Raw genomic sequence first — 12,711 nt, forward strand, 5'->3', positions numbered from 1 at the left:
ACAATATAAAGCACATTGACGCGACTGTTGTTGTGACTTGGCCACTATATACACTGAATCAAACTGAAGTGAAATGGACTCCTTGTTGAGTCCTTTGTTTTGTTTTTATTTTTTAGATAAATCAGGGCAAAGTAAATGATGTTAAATAACTTGCAATAAAGAAAGAAAAGAAATCACAGTATATAAAATGGTGGCAGGAAAATCGGGCAGGTAATAATACTGTCACATTTTTAAACTGCATGATAAGCATATACACAGACAGACACACTTTCCTTGTATCACAATATTGTCACCAACATGATAGCATGGTATCATGACTTGCTTAAAAAATGTTTTCTTGCTGTTGCTAGAAAATACAGTCACTACAAGGTAACACCAAACAGTATTATAAACTTATTATGTGACTGATTATGAGGTCTGTTAAGAAACGGTTTGGGTAATTCATATACTACTTTTTTTTTTAGGGACTATCACTTTTATGAAAACCTACATAATAAATGATGAAGTCATCGTGTAACACGTTAAAGCCATGTGTCAGAGAAGCCGTGATTCAAAGTGTGGCCTGTGGTGCATGACTACCAAGGTTGGCTGTGTTATCCAAGATAAGCAGCATTTGTAGTCAAGTTTTATTGAAGTGTCGGACAACTTGACAGAGAAAAAAATAATTTAATGCGGAGACATGCAAGTTCTCGAGCACACTTGAGTGTCTTTGTGTGCACGCATGCAAGACTACGTAAATGAGAGAAGGGTGAGATAAAAGGGTGAGACGGAAGAAGAAAAGCAGAAGAGATGAACAAACAATGGTTTTCAAACTGCAGATAAACTGAATTTCTGTAACTTCTTTGATTTATCACCTGTTTATCGGCATACATTGTTGCAACATACAGCAGGCTACACTGGCGAAGGTTCAGGCTAATGTTGGGGTAAACTGTATAATAAATTGTAGCAGCTGTAAACAGTCTTCTTTCTGTCATAAAGGTGGAGTGGGTACACTATCTGGAACACTTTTTAAATCTGGCTTCTTGAATATCTCCTCACGGTCTCCTATCCATTCTGTGAGGCATTGGTGTCTTTTTTTAAAAAGCAACCATTCGAATGGCTAAAATTGTGTATGCGTAAAGGCAGGAATGCGCATTCTTTTCGTCAGTTTTATAAAGCCATGCATACACATGACCCTCTTTTATAAATCTCAGCTGTTGAGTAATTGTACGCACACGCAGAAGCCTGATTGATTTAGCCATAAGGGGATGCAGACACTCCCTTAATTACTCATTTACATATAAAATCAACAAGGAAGATGTGCAATTTTGCAGAATTTGTAACAGCAACAAATTAGACAAAGAAATGAAATCACAAACGGGAAAAAGGTGTATATACCCACTGGATCTTTAATGAAAGTAATATGCCAGACTGATCTATATAGCGCCTGCCTGTCAGCAACAGGGGGCGATCTAGCTGATGCACTGAATAGCGGAAAGGCGTTATGGGCGAGGGGCAAAAAACTGGAATATATTAACATGCTGAGTATCGCAATGAAATCACAGAAGGAAAGATAATGAAAATCAGACAGAACACATGTTTGTGAGAATAAAATTTCTACAAGATGAGCTAAAATCAGGCAGTAATGAAGAGCTGCATTCATTTTGCTGTAGAGAAACCTCAGAGAGTTCAAAGCCCTGAAGATGGATGCAGAAGTTTCTCAGTTTCGGCTTGACAGAAAGCTTTACAGCCCCTGCACTAGCTGTTTGCTAGTTCACTACCTAGCTAAAGTTAGTTACATTACTTGGCCTTCATTTGCTTTGGTCAAACTTGTCTTCAGTCAAATGGGCCTAAAGACCAGTCAGTGATCATCTGGCAACCACTGGTGGGAAGGGAAGAAGGTGTGTTCCCAAGTTGGTTGGCAAGTGGCTGATGGCAATTGCTGTAAAATTGATTGCTAAAGCTCCCATCATGAATACCTAGAAATTGGTTGGTGGCCCTCTGTCAATCACAGGTCATTAGGAAAAAAATGTTGACTGCTGAGTGCTTGGTAGAGGTTACCAGTAGTAGTGAAGTGATATCAGTCACAAAGTGGTATATAATGCAGCACAGAAAACATAGATCCAATTGCTTTGGTCACTAGCAGATTGCCACGGTTGCCTGCAGTTTGTAAGGAAGTCCTCACTTGTCTGCAAACTCTCACTAATTACTCTCAAGGCAGTAGTGAAACTAGCTGTGAAATGTGAAAACCAGAAACAGAGAAATGTTTTGTCTGCAGCAGCAAGGCAGACATATCGCACAAGTCTAGTAGGGACCAAAGCAATTACAGAGACATTTTTGATGCAGAACCCTTGTGACTGGTGGTTGCCAGAAAGTCATCAACCATTCTCTAGGTCTTTTTGACTGGACCTTGAACATGTCATTGATAAGACTTCCATCCAAAACAGACCAAACCATCAGGATTTCATAGCAATCGGCATAAACATTAGAGCAATTCTTCACAATAAAATCATGTTGTCTAAAAGGACAACTAAAGAGAAGAAGTTCTGGAGATCAAAATGTGTACATGAAAAGGCTGCAATAAGGAAGTGGTCTATTGCTGTCTTAACATTGTTGCAGCCAGCAGAAAGTGATTGGAGGATTCAATGGTCTTCTGCTTGACAGGTAGCTCTGCTCGCTAACTCGCTACCTAGTTTGCTAATTCAGTCAAGTGGGTGATACATTCAATACATTCAAAATGGTAACCAGCACAGGTCTCAGTATAGATGATGATAACAAAAATTAATCTTCATCACTGTGACCTTTTAAGTCTAATGTCTGGCAACAGTCATGGTACCAGATACATTGTTGTCGGACTGGTGCTGCCACCGCTGGCAAAATGTGAGAGATGTCGAGCAGAGAGTGCAGATAGAGTCTGGCACCTCCCGGGCTCTTTCAGATAGAAATTTGACACTTGTCATTAGATGCAAGAGAGGTGTAACCATTCTGGACCATATTTGCATCCATATTGCACCCACAAGATTTTTGCATAGTACATTATGCACAGTATACATTGAATGTTCTCATACTCAGATATTTTACACACCATAGCATGAATGTCTGTTCTTAGACATGCTGACCTTTGTTTTTAAAATGATGTCTACAGCTTATGATAATAATCTAGCAGGTATACTGAATGTAAAGCAATCAGTTCTGTAAGTGCTCTGGGCCCTATTTATACTTCATTTCTTTGTGAACCTGGTAGTATTGTGGGGTCAACTGTAGGAAAAAACAATCTCAAAACTCGCCAGAGTACTTTACCATGTGCAAAAATACATTGCGCCCAAAAAGTATCTTGAGACCAGTGGTCTCCTTGATAGCTGCAATTTTCTACAATGAACCTTTACCAGTTACAAGTCCACTGTGATTGTTTACTAGGTACCTGATCTATTGCCTTTTTTCAGGCATGACACAGACTCTTTGGCTCTTCAGCACCTGCCCCAGGTTTCCAAGGGGCTTTGCCATTGTAACCTATATAATCAAAATGCTGTCAAGGTGCAGAGGCGCATGAGGAATACCTTGCAGCAGAGCTTCCCGTGTTCACTGAAAAATGGGGCTTACTGTCAAAAACACTTGGTCAAGAGCAGCCAACCATGTGCCATGGAGAGTCAACTGTCTGTTTTCCCCAGCAGGTGATCTTACTGATGAGTTACTTCACTCCACTGGCTCAGAGTTCCAGTCTGCGAGATTACTCTTTGATTCGCTTGATAACATGCGGCCAGTTTCAAGAGTGTTGGCATTCTGTAGCATACGATTGGCATGTGTTGAGTGGTTGCACCCGAACAAAACCTGCGATGATAAAATATTGCTAGCTTAAGGAAGCATATCTGTCTACAGAATGCTTTGCCAGTGAGGCTGCTTTGGAGCCATTTTGGTTCTCCTTCTTGTGTAGATTTTGATGTTACAAGCTACTCTGAAAGAGTGAAAACATAGACGCTAGATGCACTGTTACCTGAGAAAGACTTAAGACTCTCAAAGATCAACTGATCACTCATAATAACATGTACTAGACAAAGAAATTACTATCTGTATATTAAGATGAAGTCTGGCGCTGCAGTTAAAAAAAAATGCAAATCATTTTAGGTAATTGTAACAATTGCAAGTCTTCAACAAGCTTAACCGGCTTATGGATTTGAAAAATAAATGCATGTGCATCCACAGCCCCTGCTCCTCCTCTCGACAGAGTACTAAATCATTTATCAGATTTGTCAAATGGGATGGTTGTGGAACAGTGGACGAGTGTAAATGTTACATGTTCTGGATCTGATTCTTGTACCTGTGGTTAAATATGAAAGTGGAGAAAATATTCAATTTCCAATATTTCTTTATTTCATTATGAATAGAAGAAAAGATTTCTTTTAAACCCCCTCATTCTTATGATAACATACATCTCTTTCAAATGTAATAACCCAAAACATATATAGTCAACCAAAGCCCTCCATGACTATTTCTAGTATTTTTGCAGTTACCTTGAATTTCCCAACAAATATTAGCACTTTCTATGAAATCAAAGACAGGGACTACCCCAACAGAAGGTGCATCATCATCACTGAATCATGATAAAGACCAACCAGTTTTAGAAAATATCATTAAACACATGACCAGCACCACTGTGCTCCAATAACTAATAAAGCTTTACTGCTGCAGTGGTTGCTCTTACTCCCTACAATGTCTGTGAACTTTTAAAATCTATAGTCTCATTAGTGTGTCCTATTTTCCATTTAGTATGTGTTCAAGCTTTGATTCTCTTTGCAGATTTACTTGTATCCCCAAATTGGGCATATTCCCAAAATCCACTATTTTCCGATTAATTGTAAGACACTGTCATACTTCACTGTGAGTCATCTGCCTTACATGAACAACACACCTAAACAAGTCCACACAACACTTTTCAGTATGCTGGAAAGTTCTCATGGAATGAGCACATTTTAAGAAAAGCATTTGAATGCACCATTTGCTGCTTAGTTCAAGCTAGTTAGAATCATTTAATGTCATTAAAACTGTGTTTCATCCTTATTTCTTTATAATTCAACATTAAGTGGGAAAAGATAGACCTCATCAGAATCAATGCAGCAAATAAGCAAGTACTGGTGGCAGACGCTGTGAAATGCAGCTGAGCAGCGACACGATCAACCAACCGTCCATTTTTTGGTAACTTGTGAGTGTTTTGTTTTTTTAATACAAGACACAGATTTCCGTACAATCAGGTCCTGGATTGAGTAGTAGTGGTATGAAAACACAACTGATTCAAAAAGAGCAAATGTGTTTAAAAAAATATTGCTGTGCTTAAAAAATGATTCTTTCTTTACCAGGTCTGCAATGCGCTGGCTGAATTTAAATCAATGTAATGCATCATTCAGAATTGCGATCGAAAAATCAGCACTGTTACCATGGGCGGTTTGTTAGGCGGTTACAACCGAGGACTACAATCCAAAGAGAAGACACGCACACCCTTTTTGCAAGAGATCACTAATCAAACTGTTTTTTCTGCAAAATTGAAAAACAGTAATAGTAATTCAACCAATATCATGATAGTATAGAAGTAATTTGGGACTATTGAGCTATTATCTTGAATTCCAGTCGGTTCACAGATCAATGGGAAGAGGAGAGCACTGTTCAAATGGAATGACTGCAGAGTGGACTTTCCATTTAAATAAACGATCTGAATAATATCACGCATCATCGTCCTGTTTCTGACCACTCAGTGCACAAGCTTTTTCCACCAACATACACCTCTGGGCTGATCTTTACTTCTAATATGGGTGTTGGCCAGGCCGATAGCAATCACACTCACTGTCCTGCATTGTGCCAAATTAAAATCCTCCTTCTTGAATCTCCAGTGCTGAAGGTCATCAGCAGCAGTAGCACAGCAGAAGCAGCTGAGTGATGTTGGAAATATCAAGACATGATGGACTACAGCTCTCTGGCCCGAGGGTAAAGCACAGCTACTCCCTGCCTGGGATACTCACTCCTTAAAACTTGCTCTACTTACTCCAACACATTCGCAGCTTGCTACAGAATAGCAGCCTGTGACTAACAAATCTTTAGGCAATCAATATCAATATAGATATTTAAAATCATTCAATGTCGAACCAGAAATCAAGGCATTTACTTGAATTGATGGTAATATAGAGATAAAAGAGGATGCTGCAGTGTTAATCAATTTGTTTATTAATATAAAACATTGCTGATTTCTCAGCTGCACAAAAATGAAATCATTCACATAACACAAAACGCTGCCTATATCTTCTTAACAATGAACATTTCGGAACACAAAACCTTTATTTTTATTCAAAATCTATGCACAAAATTCCTGATTATATTCTGATATTTAATACATACTTTGGTAATTCACCCACAAGAGATATGCGATGGGAATTATGGCATTGTGTTTTTATATATTATGTAAGTCATTATGGCGATGTAAAGTGATTGTTGCTCGCTTGCCAATTCGACATGCCGAATCCAGCTTTTTTTGTCTTTTCTGACCTTTAACAACAGCAAAAACGCTACACAGATTCAACAGTTCTTGGTCACATTTAATTCTTTTGTCTGCTTTGAATGGCGGAACTGGTGAGCAACAAAACTGTTGCTGGTGAGCGGGACAATAAGGATGAGTTCAGACCCGAAACACTCTTCAAATTGCTGCCAACTGTCATGAAAGCACAAATTAAAACGCCAGAGAGAAAACACAATAGACTTGGCATTTGCAAGCACCAGCTACACAGCTATGGCGCTACATAAATGGGACCGAGGAATGTGTGAATCTGTTGCAGAAACATTGACTTTGAAACATTTGTTTGTATTTGAGTGATATTTAATATCGTCAAACGGGGCTGGGTCTTGCTGGGTGATAATATCCCAACTGAAATTGGCTGCAAAACTAAAATGAAATGTGCAATGTCCAAAACTACTGCTAGGCATAACGAGCTTGTTTCAACAGTCGGAAGCAAAGTGAAAATGGCATTTCGTTGCTGCTTTGTCTTATTTCCTTTCACTGAGTCTTTGAAACAACTCTGGAATGGCAGCACTCCAAAACACAGAACAAAGACCTAACCTCAACTATAACATAGCATATTTAAAATATATATATATATTTTTTTTCTTTTCTTTTCTTTTCTTTTTTTTCTTTTTTTTGTTTGTTTGTTTGGGTTTTTTTTTTTTTGTTACAATAGCTAACATCAGCCTAACACATCTTGGCACATAAGCCTTCATCAGAGCAGCCAACCAGACGAAGGTTATATGAGGAGGCACACCTGCTATATGTTTTTCACTGCTTGCTCTCATTCTCATCAAGTGTAGTGTAGTCACAGGGCTGACAAGCTGCAGCCTGCAGCATATTTTAAAAAAGGTACTGGTGAACAGTGTGCATCTATTTAATAAGCGTAATTTAGATCATATGTGTTAAAGAAAACCACTATCAGCCAAATAAGCCTCCTAAATGTATGTAAATGTATGTCTGTTTACATTTGAAATGAAATTCAATCAAATCTACAACCCTGAACATTTTTTACAGCAAAACAAAAGCAACGCTGCCACAGCTGGAAATGTTAACTTTATGTTATCTCAATAACTTAAATGTCAAAAGGAAACCAACCACTGGCTTTTCATCCTGTACATTGTAAGTACACATGATCTACTTAATTTGCAAAAGAAAAGCTTTAATTCTTATCGAATTTTTTCCCCAAACCTTCATTTTACACAAAAGAGACCCAACGAATTACCTATTAAGTACCAACAAATTAATATAGATTGTCCAGCTATTTTCATAGTGCTTTACTTCTGCTTTAGTTAAATAGCTTCAGTAAAACAATCACTCTACGTAGCAAACAAGAACGAGTTGTCCTCCATGTTGTATACTTTAAAGAATCATAAAAGCTAACATTATTGTAATGAGCAAATGCATAATTTCCAGTAAAAGTTAATGGGCCAAATGTATGGCGTAATGTGCAACGCAGAGGCCATAAAAACATCTCTAATCAGAAGTGCATTCAGAAAAGTATTGAAAATCGGTGCATTCAGTCTGCCAGATTTTAAAAGACATAGCGTTTGACGGCTCGTCTCCATGTATGCCCTCCTTCTAGAGGAGCAGCCATCTTCGATTATGTGGATAGATGCATAGTAATGACATGGTAGCAGTCACTTCAAAGCTCATCCCCATCTTTTTTTTTTTTTTTTTTTTTTTTTTTTGCCACAGGCCAACTCTTCGGCAGCTCTCGGCTTAGGGATGACTCGTAGATATCATCATGACCAAACCTTGAATTGTTAAGACCCTCGACAGCAGAGCCCGAGCCCCATAAACAGATGTAATCATGACACGTACCTCCAAAATCAGGCCTTAAACGGATGTCATATCCCTTCAGCAACTTGTCCACGGTGGTCTTGGCCACAGACATGCCGGCGCTTCCAATGGAGGAGCTGGAGGGGAGGTGAAAATCCAAGAGGCATTTTTAAGCAGCAAAAGCAGAAGTGTCCAATACTTTTATCACAAACATTACGCATCTCTACAGCACACCTACTGGGTGATAGTAGCCTGAAAACTGTGCTGCACATACTCTATATTCCTTTTCAAATGTGCCCTGATGAGGTGTTAGCAAAAGGGCAGAAGGGGACTTTGGATGTTAAACAACACCTCGCATACAAATAATCCCATCCACGCGTGCATCCCACGTCCTTCAAAGTAAACATTATTTCACTACCAGACTCCAGATTTAATCAAAACGCAAAGAAAATAGCACTGCAAAGAATTAAATCCATGCAGATGCTTTTTTTTCTGTGTTACAGAACATTTTATCAGGTGCACCTGATAAAATGTTAAAACAATCCCATGTTTGTATCATAACTGAAAATGCTTGAAAAACGTGCTTTGCATTGTGCATTATCCCCCTCTGCCCCACCTACAGCATATTCATCAAATCGGTTGAGGGGGTGCAATGATGGTGCACCTGTCAAACGTTTTATATTGATGCCAGTCCTTCAGAAACAATGGTGTTAAGTGCAACAACGTCACAGTTTCTTTGGCTCGCCATCAGCTAAAAGCCCAGCGTGATTCAGTGGCGTGTGTTTTAATAAGCACGAGGTTATAGCAAAAAGCCTCCCGTCGTGCCGTCAGAAGCACGGGCCTCATCAGTCTGAGCCCGGAGACAGACCACCTCTCCCAGGAGGAACTGCATAGTCCACTCTAGTCTGAGTGGCATCTATAACATTGGTGCCATGACCTGCATCACCTAGCAGAGAGCAGCTCTCCAGCTGAGGTTCCCTATTACAAGGAGGGTGCTGAATGAGTATAGTGGGAGGGTGTGCATGCGTGCGTGTGTGAGGGGGGGGGGAGGTAAATTGCTCCCTTGGTATGGCAGGAGCACTACTGCCCACGGCTCAGTCAGGGAATCACTGTTCAATTAGCTCATAGGCAGTGCAGCTGTTCATCAAGCTGGGCAGTTGCAGGGCCGGAGGGTTTGACACCTGACAGCATCATGAGGGAATCTGCAAAAATCAAACCCTTTCATTTGCTTGGGCCAGACTATTGTAATCATTTGGAATCAGATGTCAAAAGGTGCAGCCCAGTGTTCTCAGTGAGCATTTCACTCTCATAAGGGAAGCTGCAGGTTGCTGCAGACCATGAAAAAGGAGTAGGCCACAAGGGATGAAAGCTACATCAGTTCCTCTAAGATCAAAACAACTACGGAACTGATCAGGAGACTGACACTGAGACGTTATCCATGAAGTCTTGTGCAGTAATTTGGCAATGTGTAAACATTTAAAAGCCATGACACATAAATTAAAAAAAAAAAATACGTTGCAACGTTAAAGGGCTACCCTGTCATCTATGTGGAGAGCAGCAGAGGATGACAACCCGCCAGGATTCCTTCTCAAAATCAGATTGAAACACGTATATAAATATACAAAAAGGAGCAAGTGGGCGACAGCAGTATGAATACGAACATTAGTTGGCGTTGAAAATTAAAAGGGTTTTGCTTGAGGATACAGTGCTGTAGTTCACAGCTGCGGACAGCTGCTTAGAACAGCGTAATCAATCGATGATCGGCTGATTGATTGTATCGCTTAATCATCGCTCAAGCCTACAGTGCCTACTCAGGGCTGTCATTTTACACAGTCTCCCCAGACAACACACACACACATGTATATCCCCATTTTGATATCGGGAGTAGGTTACGTTTCACAATGGGCTTCTGGTTGTGCACGCGCATGTTTTTACGCTCGCGCGCGCCAAAGCGCCGTCTAATAGGGCATATATCGGCAGCAATGCCCCTAATAAGTAGGCCTGGGTACCCCGTTAATGCGATTTGCCACATCTGAGCCTTTTATTGACCGGCAATCACGTCTACGGGTGTGACAGTTCGTAATTTCTTTTCTTCTTTTTCTTCCAAGCCACATTTTCTTACCTTTGAACAAAGCATACGAAGGACAAAGCCGCCAGAGCAGAGAAAATTCCACATAATTTATCTTCTTGGCGACCCAACATCTCCACAAATCCTTCTATATAGTTCCTATAATCCAACCGGTCCAGTGGTCCTCCCGAAAATGCACAAAGTAAAAATCGGCAATCAAAAAATAATTGCCTTTTAAAAATGCCGAATAAACTAGCCTACATCTATGCATGCGATGTCTTCATTAAAATATGCTTTAGGGATGGGGGTAAAAAGAAAAAGAAAAGAAAGAAAAAATCTGGTAATTGGCCCCCGCTGCTTCTTCCCCGGCTATGGAAATCCGTGCAGGTCACAGAGCCCCTCGACCAACACCAGAAGATCAGACATCTTGCTCAAAAAACGGCATACCTAATACTTTTAAAAAGTGATGACAAGTGTTCTTCCCCCTTAAAAAAACACAAACCAAACAAACACGGGCATGAGTGACTGAGCAGCAGCCTCTTGACGATCAAATTGGTGGATGAAATTTCCCAGTCCAAATCTGCAGATGAGGCATGGTTCCAGCGATGCTCTGGCGCCAGACTATTCCACAACGTGATGTTGTTAAAAGATATTTGTTTGAGCTTGGAAACGCGCGTCGTCTGGAGGGGAGCGGTGGGTTTGTATTACAAAAAAAAGAAAGAAAAGAAAAGAAAAAAATTAAATCTTCATTCCCCCGCTTCTTTTCTTTTTTTTTTGTCTTCCCCCTCTGTTGTTGCTGCTGCTGATGATGATGATGTAGATCAGCGCAAAGTCACTGAGGGGAAAATGCACATTGAAAAAGCACTGGGTAATATCTGATGCAGACGTCAGAGCAGGCTATATCACTCCTCTGGTGGAGAAAAAAATTAGATGCCGAGAAATATGGATGGCCCCCCCGATACGCCAAATGCAATGTGTCACAACGTCGGATTAGCCTACATGTTAAAGACGCAAACCTATTCGAAAAGTCCACTTGCCTCCGCTGCCCGGCGTTAAATGGCGTTTGAATACGTTATTAGGGTCCGGTGGTCTTCTCCTGGAAACACCGAACCAATGACCAAAGAGATATGATGAGGGAATCTCGTCTCCTGTGTTTTCTTTCTGTTTTTTCTTTTCTTTTCTTTTTGGATCTCTGCTTTTAAAATAAAATAAGATATCCTACTAAGGGGTGAGGAGGGAGGGGGACACCTAAGGTGAATTCCTTAGCGACAGGCTGTTCATGCGCTGAATTGTCTCTCTGAAGCCCATTAGGATGCTGGAAGTGTGTGCCGGTGCGTTTCCCTGCGTTTCTTCCACTTTGCCACATTTCTGAAACACGCGCACTTACGCACGAAGGCGCTCACCCACACACAAGTCATGCATGCGGGCACACTCGCGCGCGCACCCACGGCATGGAAACACGCACGTCGAATTTATTTATTTATTTCATCCCTCTTCAACATCCTTTTTTTTCCCGTATTAGTAACATAAACACTGGGAAATTGGCAACACGCGCACACCACAATCGGAGAATCACACGAGCTTGTGTTTTATACAGAGGAAGAGGTTTTCTTCAGGGATCTCTGTGCTGTCCAGTTGCTAGGCAACCCAGCCAGCACTGATGCAGTTGTGGTGATTCGAAGGCTATGCGCAAAGGCTCGTTTAAAGGAGCAGACCCGGCTCTGTCGCCGTTGTGGTGTCAGTGGGACAAAAGCAAACAGCGACTGATGAAGCTGACCACCGAGGCATTTGTGTTACATTAAATGCATGCAAGAACGAAATGTGGTGTGACTCGGGGTTTCACACTGTACTTTAACCGCCTCATCATCGTCATTGTCATAGCCACAAGCACTGTCACGAATAACCAGGCAACCAGTCTCTAGCTTCTTCCTTTCTTGCTTTTCTCTCCTTTTAATGTCTTTTTCAGCACACTCAAAGCATTTGTTGCTTCTGCCTCAACTCTGCTGTCCTCCATTCTAAGGAAATTTCACTTTGTCCCTCCCCCACAGGTGATGTCACAGCACTGAGCCAAAAGGGTAAGGAAGTGGCAGAGAGGGAAAATAGTTATCCCGTTTAACTTCCCATTTTAACCGATGCTTAAATGTACACAATAAAGCAGATTCATGCTACTGCTGTATTTTGGCTTTAGCTTCGGAAGAGACCATTGAGCGGCCTGTCTCTGACCATCATAACCATCATCGCTATTGCATCGCTATTTATATACTGAGTAACACCAGATACATTCAATTATATAATAAATATTCTAAAAAAGACTTTGGTAAGATCATGACTGACTGTGACCTGA

General features: G+C 40.7%; 1 protein-coding gene across 2 annotated transcripts in view; it reads right to left on the reverse strand.

Moving 5' to 3' along the window:
- Positions 1 to 11,751, reverse strand: part of gabrb4 (gamma-aminobutyric acid type A receptor subunit beta4) — a 54,775-nt gene extending 43,024 nt beyond the window's left edge. Inside the window, exons 1-2 of one of the 2 annotated variants that reach the window (XM_084941837.1) lie at positions 10,422 to 11,751; positions 8,342 to 8,436 (exon numbers count right to left, since the gene is read on the reverse strand). In XM_084941837.1, coding sequence (XP_084797963.1) covers positions 8,342 to 8,436; positions 10,422 to 10,501 — 175 coding nt within the window. In that variant the 5' untranslated portion in view covers positions 10,502 to 11,751. The remainder of the gene's footprint in view (positions 1 to 8,341; positions 8,437 to 10,421) is intronic. The other variant, XM_084941836.1, reaches the window with a different exon arrangement.
- Positions 11,752 to 12,711: the final 960 nt, after the last annotated feature.

This window comes from Perissodus microlepis, chromosome 10, assembly GCF_051167445.1.
Source record: "Perissodus microlepis isolate ML-2025 ecotype Zambia chromosome 10, ASM5116744v1, whole genome shotgun sequence".
In the NCBI taxonomy this organism is placed as follows: Eukaryota; Metazoa; Chordata; class Actinopteri; order Cichliformes; family Cichlidae; genus Perissodus; species Perissodus microlepis.